Source organism: Bradysia coprophila, unplaced genomic scaffold (assembly GCF_014529535.1).
Source record: "Bradysia coprophila strain Holo2 unplaced genomic scaffold, BU_Bcop_v1 contig_193, whole genome shotgun sequence".
NCBI lineage: Eukaryota > Metazoa > Arthropoda > Insecta > Diptera > Sciaridae > Bradysia > Bradysia coprophila.
Window position 1 is genome coordinate 2269552 of NW_023503456.1, and position 20212 is coordinate 2289763.

Sequence of the window (20212 nt, forward strand, 5' to 3'; positions counted from 1 at the left end):
CTTCCAGGCTTACCAATGCAATGGCAATGAAATTGTCAGAACGAAGTGTCTAATTTTTGACCACCATCATGACGAGTAGTGGTGAATTCACTAAACTTTGCCGCTGATTTGTGTCGGTGACAGACTTTGGGCTGACTTGACGCTCGAATTTTCTTTTTTGATTCAGCGAAAAAAATGTTTTTCTTTTCTTAAGTTTCCTGTCTGTTTGTTGTATTGTTTAAAAATGGAATGTTAAAATTAAAATGACACCGATAGAGAGAGAGAGAGATGATTTCATTGCATGTGGGTGATTTGTAAGGTAAACTATTTTGTGTTTTGTCTGTTTTACGTTGCATAGGTTGGTATGCTCTATCATTTCACTTTTGTTACGATTTTTACTACGCTGAATAGAATCACCGGTTCATAAACCGAATTAGTTTTTACAAATAAAATAAAAATAAAAACTTATGCAACTAACCGACAAAAACCCTCCACTCCGTCGCACCTGATGTTGCCAAAATAGATCTACGTAAACGACCTCTGTTCACAAAAATAATTCGATCCTACCGATTGAATCTGCTGCGCCAGTCCATTCCGGCTCATATGCAAATAGTTATCATCACCAATCGGATGCTGCATACTCCCGTAGCGCATTTCCCGCATCAGTGCCGATTTGTAGCGAGCATTGATCTGTTTCAAATTCACTGCAACGTCCTTCAAATCGGCGGCCGTTTTACGCGTCTGCACCAGGTCTTCGTAGCCGTTGGCCAGACTGGCACCGACCGTATTGAATTTGTCCAATTGTTCGATGTGGTCGACGATCAGCGAATTCAATCGTTGCAGATCTCTGGCCGGATCGAGATTCGTGGGCAATTCGATTTGGAACGGCGACACGGATTCGCATCCTTGAGCATTTTGATTGTCCTTTTGGCAGCTGAAATTTGATGGAAATTAAGTTTCGTGTGGCTTGGCATGCTTTCAATTCGATCGTACCATGTCCATACACCGTGTATGTACGCACAAGGATGGTAATATTGCAATCGGGCAGCATTGCTTTGGCATATTTTGCTTAGAAGGTCCACCCATTCTTTCTCCTCAACGCAGTTGGACGTTTGTACGTAGAGTGTTCGATCTTTTCGTACAATCTGCAAAACGGAAATTTCGGTAAATTTCATCGGATCATCGGTGAAATCCAGAGGAGATGCTAATATGACGACTGAGAGAGAATTCAATACATTTTCTCTCGACCAAATTCAAAATCATTCAACATAATTCCCTCTATCTGTCGAAACGACCCAGTCGTTATATTAGCATCTCTATGCTAAAGTCGCAATAGATCGGACACATAAGGCACAGCAACGTTGAAAAGTGACAATTTAGACAAATTAGTGAACGGCTAAACCATTCCAACATCACTGTTATATGCCTGACCAATCGACATAGTTCCGTCACTGACCTGAAATATGTTTTGTAATTTGAAACTTTTCTCGTTAAGTCTTTCTACGGCTAATATTTCCGACAATGGTATATCACAGATGGATCTTTTGCCCTTCGCTTTGGCATAACTTAACGATTGTGTAGTGAGTCGGAAATATCGTTGCTTAAAGTTGCGTCGGCCAAACCTCTTTCGGCTCTGAGATCGTTTCGTCATCATCCTAAAAAAATGTGAATTTGACATTAATTTTCGCTTCTTGTAGCGATTTGTAGGGTCTACTCTACGGTTCGAATGTCCACTGCACCACATCGTTGTACTAACGATTGTGAGTGGGATATTTGAACGAGATTGAGCTGAGTTTCGTTAAAATAAACGTCGGTAAAATGATCAGGAGGGGTCTTTTGAAAAACGACCCACCGAAACCGGACGAATTTTCCAGTGAACTTTTTTACGTTTGCCCAGAAAGGTATTCGACCCTAGAAGCCAAAACCACTTTCAAAAAAATTCTTCGAAGCTCGTGTGGGAGATGATCAAAAACCGAAAACATGCACTCTTCTTACAGAAATTTCTCGAGGTACACGAAACGTACATGGTCGTGTGGAAAGATAATTTTATGTTGTTTCAGGGTCATGGCGATTCTGCAGAGTATTTTTAAGAAGTTAAACTGGAGTAAAATGGGAATAAAGATAAATGGAGAGTACCTGAGCAATCTCCGCTTCGCTGATGACATTGTACCGATAGCAGAGAATCTAGGTCTGGGGCTCAGCTTATGCTACAACAGTTAAGTGAAGAGGCAAGCAAAGTTGGCCTCAAGATGAACTTATCGAAAACAAAAGTCATGACCAACATCGGGGACGATAGAGAAATCAAAATTGGTGACACTGTCATTGAACGAGTCGACAGCTATGTATATCTAGGACATAAACTGAAGTTGCTTGGGCAGCGTTCGGAGCACTCAGGCTCATTTTCAAAAGCAAAATGAATAATTGTCTGAAACGCAAAGTTTTCGATACTTGTGTCCTTCCAGTGCTCACTTATGGAGCGGAAACGTTAACTTTAACGAAAGCATCCGAAGATAAATTGAGAGTGACACAAAGAGCCATGGAACGGAGTATGCTTGGAATAACACTCAGAGACAGAATGACGAATCAATGGATTCGACAACAAACCAGGGTCGTTGATGTCATGGAAAGAATAGCATCTCTGAAATGGAGCTGGGCGGGACATATTGCAAGAAGGACAGACGAACGTTGGACCAAAAAGATCATGAACTGGCGACCATATAAAAGACGAGCTATAGGTAGACCACAAGACAGATGGACAAACGGAATTAAGAATATTGCAGGTACAAACTGGCAGCAAATGGCAATGGATCGTACGAAATGGAAAGAAGTTGGAGAGGCCTACATCCAGCAGTGGATAGAAACAGGCTGAAAAAGAAGAAGAAGAAGAACGGTCTTACGGAAGTTTTGTACCATCTACGATGAAATATGAGCACTTAAACATTTCAACTTCTCACCTTTCATTGTTGATGCTTCCAAAGCCCCATAAGACCCTATTTGCCCCGGAAGTATATGCAATTACTTTTCTGTAACTGGAGAAATTTTTGTAAGGAAAGTGCAAGTTTTCGGTTTTTGATGACCTTTTACCAGCCACACAAGCTTCGAATATTTTTTTTGAAAGTGGTTTTGGCTTCCAGGGTCGAATACCTTTCTGGGCACACGTAAAAATGTCCACTGGAAAATTCGTCCGATTTCGGTGGGTCGTTTTTCAGAAGAGTCCCTCTCAGCGTTAGATCTTCACGGTCATTACGCTACTGATATTTTGGCACAACTTCGTAACTGTAGGTAGAACGCGCATGTGAGTGACATCTCAGTCCTATGAATGACAATTCTCACGAAGCCACACAAAACATTGGGGTGATTCGAAGACGTTGCCTACTTGATCAGGTAGGTATTCCCTCGGAAAACGAATTTTTGGACTAGCTCTCCAAACGTTATGTGTGTGATGGAACTGACGGGCTCAGTATTACTGAGTCAGTAAGGAAATGATCCCAACGAAATCATTCTAGGTACAAATTTCGCAACAATTACAGTGACGGTAAAAACAGAGGCGCCGACTTTAGATTTGTTCATGACGGGCTCATGGGGGGCAACGAGTACAAAGTGATAAAAAATGCTGGAAAACCCCTCGCCCCACTGAACTGAACGCCACTGGGTAAAAAGGTTAATGAATCGGAAACAACGGCACTATGAATCCATCATCAGTTCCACGAATCAATTACTTTCTCAAATAACTTGGTGCCGATGCGAATCAGCTCGTTCAGGAACTAAAAATTCGTTACCCAAAGTGAAGATTTTGACATATTTTATATAAAAGAAGTGTCAAAATCGTCACCAGTTAAACTTAACGAAGCGACATTTCAACACAACAAAAGTGCAAAATGGGTCAGCCGAGAGAGTTCCGTCTAAGAACGGTACAATGCATGCATATACTCTCATATATGAAGCAATCTGGTTGAATGTAATTAAAAGAAAAATAAAAATGAAGAAAGAAAAACAATTAAAAAAAAAGTCTCACACAACCACAACAACAACAACAACAACGAAACTCAAACTTTTTGTCGGGTCGGAGCCGTTGTTGAGCTGATATAATAATAATTGCATGAAAATGTAGGTATGTCGGTAATTATATTATATGGTTCATTGTTCCGATAGTGAATTGCAGTTGTTTGTAATTATACAAAAAAAGTGAGGCAAAAAGGTGCAGACATCTGTGCATCCAGTTTGTGGAGGAAACGCAGGTTCGTTTCTGCTACTCAGAGAAGGTTGACTGATATTGAGCACTAGTACTTTTACAGCAAAAATTAATAAAAAGTGTCTCGTGGTCACCACACACACTCGTGGTCACAGACACAAGTCGGCGCCTCTGTTTGCTTGTTACTGATTTGTTGTATGTTTGAAGGAATTTGATCAAAGTTTCCATGCCTTTCAGGCTTTTTCGAGCCAGTCCGGTCCTGATTAAGAATGAAAGATCTCTGCTAGAAATCAACAAAACGTAACTGACCCTGTAACTGTCTACAATCTAGATATAGAGAATGTACACACTCAATGGCGTAATGGTTAAAACGTCTGCCTACTACTATGAAATTGGGCCGCTAGTGCGAGTGTATTTAGATAAAAGAAACGATTGCCAAATTGTAAGCTGAAACAAATCTGATTCAATCGTTTAATATCAGCAGTGTAGCGCTTTCGCACGGCGTACCGGAAAAAGTATTGTTTTTCACGGTGCGGTTGAATGAATTTTAACTGATCATTTCGATGCACTTTTGATATTTTTGGATATTATTAGTCAGCTCGAAGCCCTGAACAAGGTTCACAAGAATTTTTGATTTTCATCCGTACCATCGATGACAGTGGTGCATAGCCCATCCTGTCTGCAGAGAGAGTGGAGGAAAACTGGTTATGGTTTCAATCGATAGTGCCTGAAATTCTTATAACAATTGTACAAAAATTGGGTACCCTCAGTGCAAGTGAAGCCGGCAGAGACACGCTAAAGTTGAAAAAACGTGATTTTCAAACAGTCATACAGGCGTGGATACTTGACGGATGAAGCTAATAAATAGTTCTCGCAGTAGAGCAACATCTTCTCTACCAATTACCAAAAAATGATTTTTGGAGACCAACTACATAGAGGCCGACAGTAGCTCAAAGTTTTTCCCTCATATTTGGTAATATTTGCGAGTTTCAGAGGCACCTGAAACACACTTATTAAAATTCTTTGTAATTAAAATGGTTGATTCTAAAATGCTGGAAGTCTCAGCTTTCCATCGACACCACACTTGCAACGACTCATGACAACATTGCCGATGTGTTGGGTGAATAAGTGAAATGTGTCCTTCCACGACGAAATTTTGTGCTTGATTTGAAATATCTATATGAAGAGCAAAATATCGATTCAACTTTAGCGTGTCTGTGCCGGCTTCCCTTGCACTTCTGGTACCGAATTTTTGTACAATTGTTATTAAAATTTCAGGCACTACCGTTTGCAACCACAACCAGTTTTCCACCACTCTCTCTGTAGACAGGATGGCCTATGCACCACTGTCACCGACGGTACTGATGAAAATCAAAAAATTTTGTGGAACCATGTTCAGGGCTCCGAGCTGACTAATAATATCCAAAAATATCAAAAGTGCATCGAAATGATCAGTTAAAATTCATTCAACCGCACCGTGTTGGAGAACAGGTATTCGAATATTTTGGTAATGAAAGGATCTCAAGCAGCGGAATTAGTTCAGTAGCCACTAACCAGGAACTTTTCCGAGAATTTTCAAGAGTTTCAATTTTCGAAAATTGTTAAAGTTCTCGAATTTTGGGGAAAATCTTCAAAATTCGTGGAAGTTCTTGGAAAATCTTGAAAATTTGCGAAATTAGTGAAAAGATCGTGGAAATTTGTGGAAAATTTTTGACATTTGTGGAAGTTCTCGGAAATTATGAATTTTAGAATCTTTGAGAACTGTCAAGAATTCCGAGAACCATCGAACGTTCAAGAATTTAAATTCTGAAAATTTTACTAGATTCCCGAAGTTCTTGAATTGAAGAATTTCGGGCAATTTCGTGGGCTACTCCGGCAGATTATTGACATTTCATATGAAGAAAATCAGGCTTAAAATTGAGTGAACTTGCGTCACTACTCACGCGCAAAACGAACACTTCATTCTTAATAACACATTTTTCTTCGTAAAATTAAATCTTACCAATCACTGTCGCATCAATCCAACAATTTTAATTATTTTTTTTTTGTGTTTGGGATAGCGCAATTAATGGGATAAAATTGAATTGAAAAGGAAATTATTAGTTAAAATTCCAGCGAAATGGTAAAAACGACATCAGGAAATCAGAACAAGAAGAACAAAAAACACTCACCCCTCTTTCAACAGCACCGGTTCTAGTATCGTATTTTCTTGCGGGTTCGATCCAACCGATGAGATCACTTCTAAAAAATGCTTTACCGCCTCAACGTGTTTCTCGCTGCAAAACTTTTTGTACAACTGGCCCGTGTACACCTCCTTGCACGGCTGCTGTGCGGAACGTGAACTGACTAAATTACCAAGCGATTGGATCGTTTTCGATATGAGGGTGAGCGTACGAGTTGTTTGCGTGTCCTGCAAAAGTGTTTGGGGAGAGTTAGAAACGAGCGAGCAGCAAAGAATCGGTATGGGGGGCGTATCAGGTAAAAGGTTAGTTTAAAGCTATTCCGACAGCACATATATGAAGTACAGATGATGCTGTGTGAGGTGTGGTGGCAACAAGTGATCTAGTCGCCACTTTTGAGACTTTTTAAGGAGTTTTTCAATCGGAGCTTTCTTCTTACTAGTCAAGTCACTTGACTCGAGTGTCTTCAATCTTGCGTCGCACTGAGACTCATTTGTATGCGCCTACTGAACTCAATGCATTACTGGCCCTAAATATGATTTAAAAAAAGAAAAAGGAAAGCTGAAACTCACCAGCGGTTCCGACGTTAAATCGAACAGTTTTGGTCCCAAAATGGCCGGTGCAAAAAACCTCAAAAATATGAAGCCCGACACAACCGAATACCGTACTTCCTTATTGTGTGGGAAATGTTTAGCTGCACATTCCCTGAGATCGTGGAATATTTGGCATAAACCAGACGGACATCGCACCGCACTCTTTGTGATAGCCTCAAATACTTTCTCGACATATTCCTCTAAATTAACTAAATTTGTTTCGACCGTTGCCTGGTCTTTCACTCGGGTCGGATCGATTTCACAGGGTTTCTTTTCGTGTAGTATGGCCTCCACGATCGGACGTAATGTACTGTGTAAGTAATGTATGCCGGACAGTCGCATCGCTTCATCCATCATCTTTGAAACTGTAAAGAATAGAAAAATTGAGGAAATCGTCTCAGCACGCAGGCACGAACACTACAGAACGGAAATCATTGAAAAAGCAACGACTGTCAATCCTTACCTAGCGTATTGCCACGAAATATTGTTGTTGGATCGGTGAGTTTCGATATTTCGTGATCGGCCAGCGCTTTGATCATCGGCGAGATCTTACTTTTTTGTGTTAGCAGTCTTACTAGTGGCTGTGCGACCTCCGTCTTGTTGGAAATTATTTCTCCGACGATATAAACTGCAGACGTTGTTATCGGTCGCTGATGTATGCTCAGCAGTATTAAGTTTTGCAGATCATCGTAGGTAGCTAGTGGAAAGACATGATCGGCTATGTACACCAGTTGCAGTCGCATCGAGCCCAACGTATTGTCACAGCTCAGTCTCGTGCCGGGCGGCGTTGCACACGATCGAGCCGGCCGTGAATGGCTCGTACGTGGTTGCAGAAAGTACCAAGCACCCGGTTGCACTTGGTGCTTGTTGCCACGCATTTGAATTTTCACTTCGCCCAAGAACACATTATCGCCCATGCCGGCGTCATGCCACACAGTCACGCAAATTTCACACAAATCGGATCCGCCCAGCGGCACAACCGTGTACGCATTGTTGCTGTCAGACTTTGTCTCACAGTCGATAGTCAGATCGAAGTAGAGCGTTTCGTTGAAACTCGGCGACACGGTTTTCTTTCTCACTTTCGTTCGTTTGGTCAATTTCCGATTGTTCGTATACAACGCGGTTAGAACCACATACGGATCACAGCATCCGTTTTTCTTAGCTAAATCTACACACTCCACCACATTGATTGCCACTCGGCTTTTACTATCCGCCCGAAAATTATCGAAATTCACATTGGACTTTTTCACCTGCGGCTTCAACAGACTCAATTCCGCATTGTGACCGAATAGGCTCTTCGTTTTGCCCAATGTGCCACTCGACGAGCTAGTCGTCTTCACACTATCACTACGCGAAACAATCGAATTGTTCTCCTTGTAATCATTGCTACTGCCACCGAAACCACTTCCATCGTCAAAATTCGATTTCCGCTTCAAGTGGCCATTTCCCTCATCGATGCACCATTCCAAATTGATGCTGCCCTGTACCTCTGAATCGGCGTCCACCGGTCGCAATGGAAACCAGTGGTCTTTGTGATTGTACACCTGCAGTTCCTCTCGTTTGATTGCAATTTTTCCGATGGCTTTGTCCTGCTTCAGATGCTTGTCCCGGTCCCAGACGTATATGGCCAGATAGCGGAATTTGCGCGGAATATTGAATTGATATTCTTCGCCGAAAAACGGTGCCAATGTCCGTTCGATCGTTGGCGTTCGCGAAATTTCTTCCTGATCCAATGCAATCGTACAGTAAACGTCTCGGTATCCAGTTTGTCCGTTGCTGCCATTACGACCTTGCAAATTTTTCGCTTCACCTGGTTGAACGGAAAATGAAGAAGATTTTAGTTACATGACTGTGCGGTCATTGCGTTCATTCATAGCTATATAAGTTGTGCATGTAGATGTGGGTGTGCTTGTGTGGTATGTCTACAACAGATACGTCCGATCTCACTCTTTATCATCAATCAGCATTCATTCATAAACACAGGTCTTTTGATATCTGACAAGGAAGTGTTGAAAGATTACGAAATCAACGGGGGAATCTATTGTCTTATCGACAGTATTGTGGTCGCTGTAAACGTAAAACGATTTCTCTTCACCATCTGCCACTTGTGACGCAAAATTTTTTTGGTAAAATTTTGTTTCTAGAATTTCTTTGGTCAAATTTTTCCTGTTACAGTTTTTGCGTACAAGCGCAGAATGCGTCACATCCAGCGATATCAGTTGTTTTGGAAGTATGCACTTTTGAGTGTTTTTGACTGATATCAGTTCTTTTGGAAGAATTAGTAGATTGAAAAACTTAAAAAAATTACAAAATTTAAAAATTCAAAAATTTGAAAAATTTAAAAAATTTTGAAAAATTTAAAAACTTTGAAAAATTAAAAAAAAAATTAAAAATTTTGAAAATTTATAAAAATTTTGAAAAATTTAAAAAAAATAAAAAAATTTTGAAAAATTTAAAAAAAAATAAAAAAATTTAAAAACTTTAAATTTAGGAAAAAAAATTGAGGCGAGCAGAGCTTACCAAAAGCGAACAAATTTGTTCTACCATACCCATCCACACACACACACACACTTAAAGGTGTTCTTATATGGGGCCTATATGGGAACTTCGAGGAGCCCTAGCTCCGAAACGAGGCCGGTTCCCCCCAATTTTTTTTTTCTGGAATGTCTTAGAATGACGACTAGAATCTACTCCCAAAATTTCAACAAAATCTAAAGAAGACTTTAGAAGTTAGGAAACACGGGCGGACGGACTAACAAAGTAACGTAGGATTTTTTCATTTCGTTTAAAACACTGAAATTGACCAAAATGTATGGAGATAGGGCTTCTTGGAAGATTTTTTGCGTGGCCAAATTTTAAGCTGCAAGAACGTGTGATAGCTCGTTGAACTCGTACAAACGCCTAGTTTTTTTTAATGGTAATTTGGAGTCATTTGTATTTGAATTGTAGAACTTCAATATTTGCTGTATATATGGTTCTGCAGTCTACGACAAAAAAATTTTTTTTAAATTTTTTCTAGTAATAGGACTTGCGTCACGGTTGCTATGCTAACGCGCGCCCATGATTCGGACAATCATCTTCCGAACTCGTTCAATTCGCCAATGATTCCGCCCTTTCCGTTGACGTCTTTTATTGACAGACCCAATATGTCTAGCAGTGATTTCGAACAGGGAACAATTCCCCAAAGCACAGGAAACGGAGCTATCAAATTATGAAAATTGGACTGATATTCAATCCGATCTGAATCTGAGCTAAAATTTCAGGCTCGAACCGGACCCGAACCTGAATCGGTTCGCCCCAAATCTGTTGCGAAACTGAACTTTTACTTTCGGATTTGACCCGAACACAGGGACTATTTTTGAGAAATTTGAAGAATTTTTGAGAAATTTAACAAATTTTTGAGAAATTCATAAAATTTGAGAAATCTGTTTTTGAGAAATTTAAAGAAATTTTGAGAAATTTTTGAGAAATCCCTGCCCGAACATGACCTGAACCTGAAATTTTCAGAATGGATCAGGTCGGGTTCGGGTAACCCGAAATTTTTAGCCGATCGAGTTTGTTCCAAACATTAGAAGACGCAGCCGTTTCGATTTGAAAAAAGTTGCTAAATTGTCACAGCCCTGACTTTTGTTTCTCCTCTAAAACGATACAATTTTCGATGGCATCATCGTCTGATTATTATCAAGATAATCCAATTAGCTTTACGTACACATTCCGGTGGGTCATGTATGTCTTGTTCAGAGGCTTGTCACCCGAGCATGATTCGATAACATTTTGCCTCAATTATTCCAAAATAAATATATTATTACGAGACCTCATGTCTGTAATGTCCATGTCACACATTCCCCCATTAATAAACTACGGTCGAGTGTAATTATAGAAAACTATCGCCAGATTATTTGAATATATGCGACCGGAAAGGGTGCAATGAATTTTATGGGTACGGTCGTGTAGAATTGCGACAAATTAATGTGTACACAGCGCACAATTCTCTCTGAGACGTAGTATGGATAATTTGGTGCGCGCAAAACACACATTATAATGTCATTAAGAGACAAATTGCTCTCCAATGGAAGGGTAGGGACTAAATTATTCACATTGAGTTGCCTTTTTGGTGGTATAAAGAAAGCATTTAGTTGAAGCGAGACCAATGAAGGGAATGTTCACAAGTGACGAGAGTTTTTCGAACCAAATGGAAAATGGAAAAGTTAGAGTTAGGATCGAGGGGCAGATAAATTTCGTTGACAACGGATTAAAAAGGATAATTTTCATGAGAAAATTCTTGACGACTGATCGAATGACATTTTGCGTTCAAGATAACTCGTGTCTCCTGTGGGGTGAAAATAGAACTTTTCTCATTCGAACTGTCACTTTGTTTATGTTACGTTTCGTGGAGCAAAACAGCAAAACACAATACACACGAAACGTTCGGTTCACCTCTGGGAGAAAATAGGAAATTCCAACTCAAGCGAAACATCGTTCTTGTTGGAATTCCCTATTTTCTATTTTCGGTAGACAAATACCAATCTCTGAGGATTTCCAAGGATTTTCAGATGATTTTTACTCATTCTGGATGGATTTTCAACGGATATTCGTTTCTTTCTTTGATTTTGCGGATTTGCTCAAGGTTCTGAAAGAACAGGTTAAGACAACTCTGAGTTGATCACGAAGGCGGTGATATGACACTTGACACACACATTGCGTCAAGGGCTACGAAGTTTATATGAAAACGGCAACTTAACAAAAACAAAATTCCGAAGTTTCCTAAAAAGCGTTTATCAATTTCGGTGTCAGTGTCGTCCGTCTTCATGGCTGTCTTAGCCTGTTCTTTCAGAACCCTGGACAGTGCCGCCTTTTCCATATGGGTTAAATGGGCAAATGCCCGTGGCGCCCGAAGTGGAGCAGAAGAAAATGGCGCCCGAGGTCCTTAAAAAAAATTTAGCTTTACTAAATTGGCGTCTATTTTTCCAATTGCCCGATGGCGTCCAAAAGCTAAAAGCGGCACTGACCCTGGATTTCCTTACTTAAAATTTTAAAGTATTTTCTTTTGACTGTCAAAGGATTTTCTAGGAACTTCAGCGAACTCGTAACCCTTATATCGTATCATACGTAGCGCTTTCTGTTGTTGAAATAATGACATTTGCAGAAAGTGGTAGACTGACTTGAAAACAGAGAATCAAAGTGTTTAGAAAGATAAGAAAAAATAAATAGACGTCTATTATGAACCCATCCGAATAGACAACGTCATGTTTAACAACCGCATGGATATGTCCGTACAACAACAACAAAAACAAAAAACAAAAAAACTTCACCAGCAACCACAAGTAGGTGGAAATTTTATTCAACATTTCGTATCCATTCATTCCATTCCATTCATAAAACGCTATAAATAATTCAACGGCCGTGCATATATTTTCCATACAGAGTGATCAGAGTGACTATCGAAAAATGTAAAGGAAATTGAATGAAATAAAATGTTTGATTAGATAATGGTTTTGAGCTGTGGGTCGTCGGTCTCGTTTGTAGTTGTTTATAGTAAAGTAAACGAAAAGTGTGTCTCTTCCGTCAAATATAGAAAGAACATCACACTCGACATTTCTATACGAGTTGTTGGCTCTATGCGTGTAACAATATGGTTATTGGCTCTCTGCAATTGATATTCAACTAAATGTATACGAAAAGAGTTCCGTACGTAACAATATGAACGATATGTAGAAGATTCACACATAGTGAAATGAATCATTCATAAAAATATTTAGTCACTTTCCCCGCGCTCACTGTGATTAATTAACCAGTTTGCTTGTGTGTGTCTTTTTATGCATAAAAATGTCAACTCCAAAGAATTATTCATTTATATACACCGAATTCACCACCATACACACACCAACACACACGGCCACAAAACGCGGCTACACATGCACAGACAAGTCCATTCATTCATGAGAACGGAGTAAAATGATTGAACATTTGATGAAACGAAAAAGAAATTCTTCTCCAATTTCTTGAACGAAAAGAGTAAGGTTATTCGTTTGGATCACTTTACCATTACACCCGTTTTTGACCCAATTTGTTCTAGGGATAAGTAGTTCAAATAAAAGTGCGCATACATCGACCTAGTTTACACCTCGACCAAAAAAAAAAAATCCTCCACTTATTCCGAGCGCGATGTTCTGTGCATTGAACCGAAATGCATTGGCATTTCCAATGAGTCCGAGGTCACAAAATACAATTTGAATTCAGAAAATGCATTTTTGGAAGCGAATTATCGTCTTCAACTCACCACCTGTTATGATTTTGTTTGACCAACAACAAAAAAAAGTTGTTGTTGGGAAGCACAGTCTTTTTCATTCTTATATTTTCGTCTGTGTGTATGGACATATGTATAGATATATGTAACACCAAACCGTTCACCCATTACAGATTACACTGAACGTTTTTCCGCACATCTTCACACTTTTCGTCAATAAAAACTACATCAATCGATGGCTGCACTATTCACAAACGATATTTTCACCAATTTTTCGAAAACAAACCAACATTTACTTACCAATTTTCACTTTAAGTTGTTCAATAACACGAACTTTTTTTCGTGTTTCGTCTGCCATGTTAAACATCCATTACAGCAGTTTCTTGTGAATGAGAGTGTGTGAGTATGCGTAGAAGAGATTGCAGCGGTATGCCACTTTGAACACAAAATTTTTCTTTCGTTTTTGTTAGGTTGAAATGTCAGACTGTGCCAATACCGGTAATACCTCTCAGATAATTACCAATTTTACCACAAATGTACTGAATCGTTGTCGAACTGGGTGGCGGATTAACACCGAATATTCTACTTCTTGTCCAATTCTGATTCTTTTTGTAAAAAGACACTTTTGTTACAGCCAGTGTCTAAACGGAAATTCAACTTGACCAAACAAAAAACCAAAATCTCCGTTTTATTCGTGTTATTGCAGTTCATTGAGAGTGTCAAACGCCTGATCTATAACTTCTAAAATAGAAATTCAGCTCTCCATCTCATTCATTTTTAATGTCTTTTTGCTTTGTTCGCACCTTTTGCCTTTTAAACTTTTTTTTTTGTTGAATGAAGTTTTCTTGTGAATGAGAATGTGTGAGTATGCGTAGAAGAGATTGAAATTATTTTTTTTTTTTCGGATTGGGTTTTCGTGGTTTTGGTTATTTTGAACTGGAATTATACAGGAAATGCATGTTTTTTTAGCATGTCGGGTGCAATATTTCATATGTTTATATGGGTTCGTTTGGAAGAAATTTTTTTTTCTCACATAATTCGATTGAAACAGATGCATCAGTGGTGGCAATAATAATTAATTATTTTCCTAAAGGATATGGTGAGAATAAATTGAATTCAGTTTAATTGATAGACCTCTAGCGGTATGCTTTACCGTGCAGTATCTGTTACGATTTGTGAATTAGTTAATCGACATCGACGGCGAAGCGATCTAATTCCGTGTCTTACTAGTTTTATCACCTTGAAACAACAAACACTCTGGCGTATTACCCGATTTCATCAAATGTCATCAGACGCTGTTAAAACTCTTATCAGATAAACAAAAGGACATTTGGGCATTCGGGTGATTCTCTAAGGGATCTTTGTATGATTGAAGTGTAATGAAGGGCGTTTTACAAGTTGACCTGATAAGACAATTGTATTGCTGATACACTTAGCAATCCCTAGCAGTCTGTGAAAGGTTAATCAGATGTTGATCGCCAATTATTAAACGAGACTGACTCCTGATTTCATTTTTGATGTATCAATCAAGAGCTGGAAAATTGATTTTTTTTTATCTTTTAACGGATGAATGAACCTATTCGAGGTATCTTCATCAATTGTTGTGTACCAGTTGCGTGGACCCCTACCGGGCTATTCCGTTTCCACGGGAATTACCATTTTATGTAAAGAGACTGAAAACCATCCTCGTTTTAGCAGTTTAAATTACTACCTCGAGCGAGCAGTTCATAATAACTGTGCTTCTTGGTATCGATTTTTTTCGATTGTTTCATTTTTCTTCTCTTCACTGAAGTACCAAATTGACAAACTGTACTTGTAACCTACGTGCACCTAAGCACATACACACCAATGAAATTTGCCTATTGGAAATCCCAAAATCTGATATGTGGGTCGAAATCCCACACATTTAATCAACGGAATGGAATATAACAGACGAATAAATGTCTTTTGAAAATACAATACAATCAATGTCTCCTCTGACTGTCACTGCTGGTTAGATCGATCTGATTCTACGTTTTAATGGTTTTAATCCGTCATTCATGTTTTGCATATTTTTAGATATGGGTTATGCATATACATCGTTTTTAAGGCTAACAACGGAGTGGCAGCATAGCAGCGTATTAATCTCGAGGGAAGAAAGCCCAGCACTGAATGATTTTTAATTGAAAGTATTAACGACAAAAAAAAACGTTTTGTTCTGAAATAATACCTTTTGCGTACAAGGTAAACGAAACATTAATTACAATGTAATAAACTTTCAGTCCCTTCTCCGATATGTATAACACGTCTCTCATTCACAGAAGAAGAAAAAAAATTTCTTTTGAGACTCACAACAACACCCACACACGTTGATCTATTTAACTTCTGATTTTTTGTCGTCTTTTTATTTTAATTTAGAAACTTTTATCCCATTACAACATTCACACTCCGACTTTTTCATTTGTCTCCTCCTAAGTTGGTTTACTTGTCACTATCTGGCAAATTTGCCTTGGTCAAGGTTATAATTCAAACGAAACGTCCACGGGGATACTTTTAGCACTTTTTGTGTCAATTGCCATTCACAGCTTAGAATGATCGCTGTATATCACAGACTTTTAACATTTTACATGCACTATGTGGACGAGTTGATGTGTACGACATACACTAAGCGACTGAACGCAAGTTCACAATGAAAATTCGAAATTTAATGAAATAGAGAATTGCGGTGTTGACACTTCTTAAACGCTCAAATGGTTACCAGATTGTAATGAATTTCGTTTTGTCAAGTTGAGTTTTCTTGTATGCACTGTCTGGTATTGCATTTTTGGCAAAACGATCAAATTCACGATAAAATTACAATAAATAGTTGTTTTTCCTCGTTTATATCCGTTCTAATATTGATTAATATTCTAAAACAAAAACCAAAAAAAAATTCTCTACAAAATGATGTATTTCGTCGATCGGAATGGAATAATCGAATAACTAAAGTACACATTGAAAGTGATCCATACTAATAGTCAGGTTCCTTGTGTCAATCCACTCGCTCTGTGTTTTTCGAAAATCGCCTTTGTCAGAACATTTTTGGCGAAATTAACCATTTTACTGACACCAGGGTCTGGACTATAAACGAATTGAAAAGTGTTTTCAGTGTTCTTTATTAAAATGAACGGAAAGCAGTTGTCCTCACTTAAGAGTAAATATACCTCACGTAGAATTTGAAAAAGTCTACACCTGATAATGTCGTGCACATGAAATTGTTTGATTGATATTAGTAGACGATATTTTTATAACAGTTTCTTCTTCTTTTTCAGCCTGTTTCTATCCACTGCTGGATGTAAGTCTCTCCAACTTCTTTCCATTTCGTACGATCCATTGCCATTTGCTGCCAGTTTGTACCTGCAATATTCTTAATTCCGTTTGTCCATCTCTCCGGTGGTCTACCTATAGCTCGTCTTTTATATGGTCGCCCAGTTCATGATCTTTTTGGTCCAACGTTCGTCTGTCCTTCTTGCAATATGTCCCGCCCAGCTCCATTTCAGAGATGCTATTCTTTCCATGACATCAACGACCCGGGTTTGTTGTCGAATCCATTGATTCGTCATTCTGTCTCTGAGTGTTATTCCGAGCATACTCCGTTCCATGGCTCTTTGTGTCACTCTCAATTTATCTTCGGATGCTTTCGTTAAAGTTAACGTTTCCGCTCCATAAGTGAGCACTGGAAGGACACAAGTGTCGAAAACTTTGCGTTTCATTTTGCTTTTGAAAATGAGTCTGAGTTTTCCGACGCTGCCCACGCAAGACCAATCCTACGTCTTATTTCTGCAGTTTGGTTGTCCAGACCTAAATTCAGTTTATGTCCTAGATATACGTAGATGTCGACTCGTTCAATGACAGTGTCACCAATTTTGATTTCTCTATCGTCCCCAATGTTGGTCATGACTTTTGTTTTCGATAAGTTCATCTTGAGGCCAACTTTGCTTGCCTCTTCACTTAACTGTTGTAGCATAAGCTGAGCCTGACCTAGATTCGCTGCTATCGGTACAATGTCATCTGCGAAACGGAGATTGCTCAGGTACTCTCCATTTATCTTTATTCCCATTTTACTCCAGTTTAACTTCCCAAAAACACTCTGCAGAATCGCCGTGAATAATTTCGGTGAAGTGGTGTCACCCTGCCTTACACCTCGGCCGATTCTGAATTTCTCCGTGCTCTTATGAAGTTTTACACATGAAGTAGCATTGTTGTGCACATATCGAATTGTGTTGGAGTACCTTGAGTCTACTCTACATTCGGCTAATGCGTCCAATATCGACCATGTTTCCACTGATAGCAAGACTATGTCCAGTTTATAACAGTTTATGACAGTTGAAAGTGTGTTTTTCGCTGGTATCTTTCTAAACTTCCAAGAGCCTCCCACTTTTTATTTCAAAAAATGGCATTTTAGCCATGATTACATCATCGTACAAAAAATCGGAACCTAGAAGTCAATATTTTCTGGCTACGGCCCTGAGTAGAGGGCAGCTCCGGGACTTAAGCAATATAAAAATTTAGAGTAAAAAAATGACCTAGGTCCGTAAAAAAGTTACTTGGCCATGTTGAAACACAACATTTTTGGTATCGTTGGAAAGGTGAGACTCTAGGCTAACTCAGCAAAAATAAATGACCCAGGTCCCAAACAAAGAAAAGTCTGTCTATCTCAAAATTTTGCCGTATACTTGATTTTAATATTATCTGATTCTTAATCACGGAGCTGCCCTCTACGAATGTCAATTAAAAAAAATTCATGTACACGGCATATCAGGTATGGACATTTTCAAGCTCACCGTGACCTGGAGAGGAAATTTCGTACAAAATTGCGTAAAATGTGTGGTCCCAACATGAAATACGAAATATTTATTGGTATGTGATTGCCCTCTTAATTAAAAGCGTCTGCGCATACATGTATTGGTGTAAAATTATACAAAATGTGTATCTTATACAAACTGATGTTGGGACCACATTAAAGTGTCCACTCCACTCAACAAAACGTACTCCGTGAGAGAGCCGTGAGAGAACAATCTGTCAAATAAACAAAGAAAAAATTTAAAAAATTCAATTTTGTTTCTCACACGGAGTACTTTTTTGGTAAGAGGAAACTAAGCATTTGGGCCCTCACACACATACACTCTCATCTTTTCCGTCATTCTTCCACACAACTTTAAAGCCTGGTTTATATAGGTTTGTTCCAAGGCCATTTGAATTGTCAAATTTCATCCATAGAACCATAACCTCTGTGTAAATCACGCAGGCCACGTTGCTCGATTTGTATGAAATATCACGTAAGCGACGTTGATGTGGATGAAATTGTCGTTGTTCGGGTTGTCAAAGTTTGTGTTTACAGTTACTTGGAACAAACCTATATCGATCACAGAAATGTACAATGAATTGACATGTGTCAAATTTGGAGGCTTTAGTAATAAGAGCTACCGCTTAGGATTGTTGGTATGTTTTAACTCATATACAACGAAAACAAAAGAGACGTACTCTGACTCCGAATGCTTTCTAATTTCTATGTTCATGCTAGGAACAGTACTGTGCAGCGATCTGCGATCGATCGAAAATAAAAATTTGACAGAAAATGTCCGTTCATTCGATCAATTATCGTGTACGTTTTTTTTTTTTCATATCGGCAATGTCGGCAACTTATCCACTCAAAAGGCATGAGAAAATGACGTTTTCTTATCAGACAAAGGATGACAGTTCGGTGGAGAAAATTTCTATTTTCTCCCCTCTTGAAGGAGGAGCAATAGTTTCTTGCGTATGTACCTAATTGATGTGAGGAAATTGCGCGAATTGTTGCCTGAAAAAAGGGAGCGCTATAAGCAAAAGTGGCTTAGATCAACTGTCCCAAACAGATAAGCATACATTCAACTTTACAGAGCATATAATCGTGAATACATTTTCGTGATTTTTTTTTTACTTTTCACGATTTTCCACTTATTTTCATATTTATTAAACTTTACATGCAAAGGGCCGAAAATTTAAGGAAAATGTCCACATTTTCGGCCCCGTCGCAAGTATATTTCTTTTCGAAAGTGTCACCTTTGTTTTCGTTTCATGGAGAAAAACGGTTAGTCACACCTTGCACACATGGAAAACGTTGCTTTCACCTCTGGAAGAATGCAGTAAATTCCAATGAAAGTATAAACCAGGTATGGTCTATTCATACAAACCGGAGGACATAACGATTTCATATAAACAAACTCACCTCACATGGGAGGTGAAAGCCATTGATGAAGATAAGTTCGGTATGATAGCAGGCGATTTAAACATTGACATGTTGAGTAACAGTCTTCGCCGTGTCTCTTCAGTCAAACGACGCTATGCCAACATTTTGGAGAGTTGTAACTATGCCATTGGTAATAACAAGGTGACTAGGCCACAAAGTAAGACGATGCTAGACCATGCAGTTTTTAATTGTGACAAGGCTGTCACCTTCCACTGTGCAACTATTGCACATCAATACAGTGACCACAACGTCGTTATCTCTACTGTGCCACTCCCGGCAAGTGACAAGTATGTCTATGTCACCAAAACTGTCACCGATTATGATAAAGTCACTGCTAAACTGTCACAGCTTTATGATCCGGCAGCTTTGCCTCAGTCAGATGATGTCAATGTGCTTTATTCTTTCTTTTCTTCTTCTTTCAAATCAACGGTTTCCCAATACTCCTGCGCCAGGAAACTTAGGGTTAAAAGAAAGCACTTGAACTGTCCGTTTATGAATAAACACCTTGAGTATTTGACTCGAAAGATTGGTAACTTGAGGAGAAAGATTAAGAAGAAGCGTCGTTCGCGGCTCGATTTCTCTCACCTAGACAGCAAACTTGAAGTACTGAAGGTTGAATTTGAGAGGTACCGGACTCAGTACAAAGAGTGTTATTACGAAGACTTGTTCAGGGAATGCGATGATTCCAGGCGCATGTGGAAGAATATAAACGGTCTATTGGGTAGATCGAAACGTAAAAAGCAAACGGTTTCTCTGAAGAGTAATGGATCGGCC

The 20212-nt window shown here is 39.0% G+C and overlaps 1 protein-coding gene across 4 annotated transcripts; it reads right to left on the minus strand.

The window, feature by feature from the left end:
• Positions 1-432: 432 nt before the first annotated feature.
• Positions 433-15850, minus strand: LOC119075223 (GTPase-activating protein). 4 transcript variants are annotated; one of them, XM_037181611.1, is made up of 9 exons: positions 15523-15850; positions 13492-13932; positions 7408-8754; positions 6924-7309; positions 6343-6581; positions 6174-6179; positions 1436-1634; positions 973-1124; positions 433-913 (listed from the first exon to the last, which is right to left on the minus strand). In XM_037181611.1, exons 2-9 carry the CDS (start codon positions 13556-13558, stop codon positions 505-507), a joined length of 2805 nt encoding a protein of 934 aa, XP_037037506.1. In that variant the 5' UTR covers positions 13559-13932; positions 15523-15850; the 3' UTR covers positions 433-504. The 4 variants fall into 4 exon arrangements, with proteins under 4 accessions (XP_037037506.1, XP_037037505.1, XP_037037504.1 ...); XM_037181610.1 differs by having other exon boundaries at positions 13492-14009; XM_037181609.1 differs by having other exon boundaries at positions 13492-14035.
• Between the last annotated feature and the right edge of the window lie 4362 nt (positions 15851-20212).

Bases quoted from the DNA above. Each gene is read 5' to 3' on its own strand.
- LOC119075223 (XM_037181611.1), bottom strand. From the start codon at position 13,558: ATGTTTAACATGGCAGACGAAACACGAAAAAAAGTTCGTGTTATTGAA. The intron at 8,755-13,491 runs GTAAGTAAATGT...CCGTTCAACCAG, and splicing joins ACAACTTAAAGTGAAAATTG to GTGAAGCGAAAAATTTGCAA. The intron at 7,310-7,407 runs GTAAGGATTGAC...TATTCTTTACAG, and splicing joins ATTTCGTGGCAATACGCTAG to TTTCAAAGATGATGGATGAA.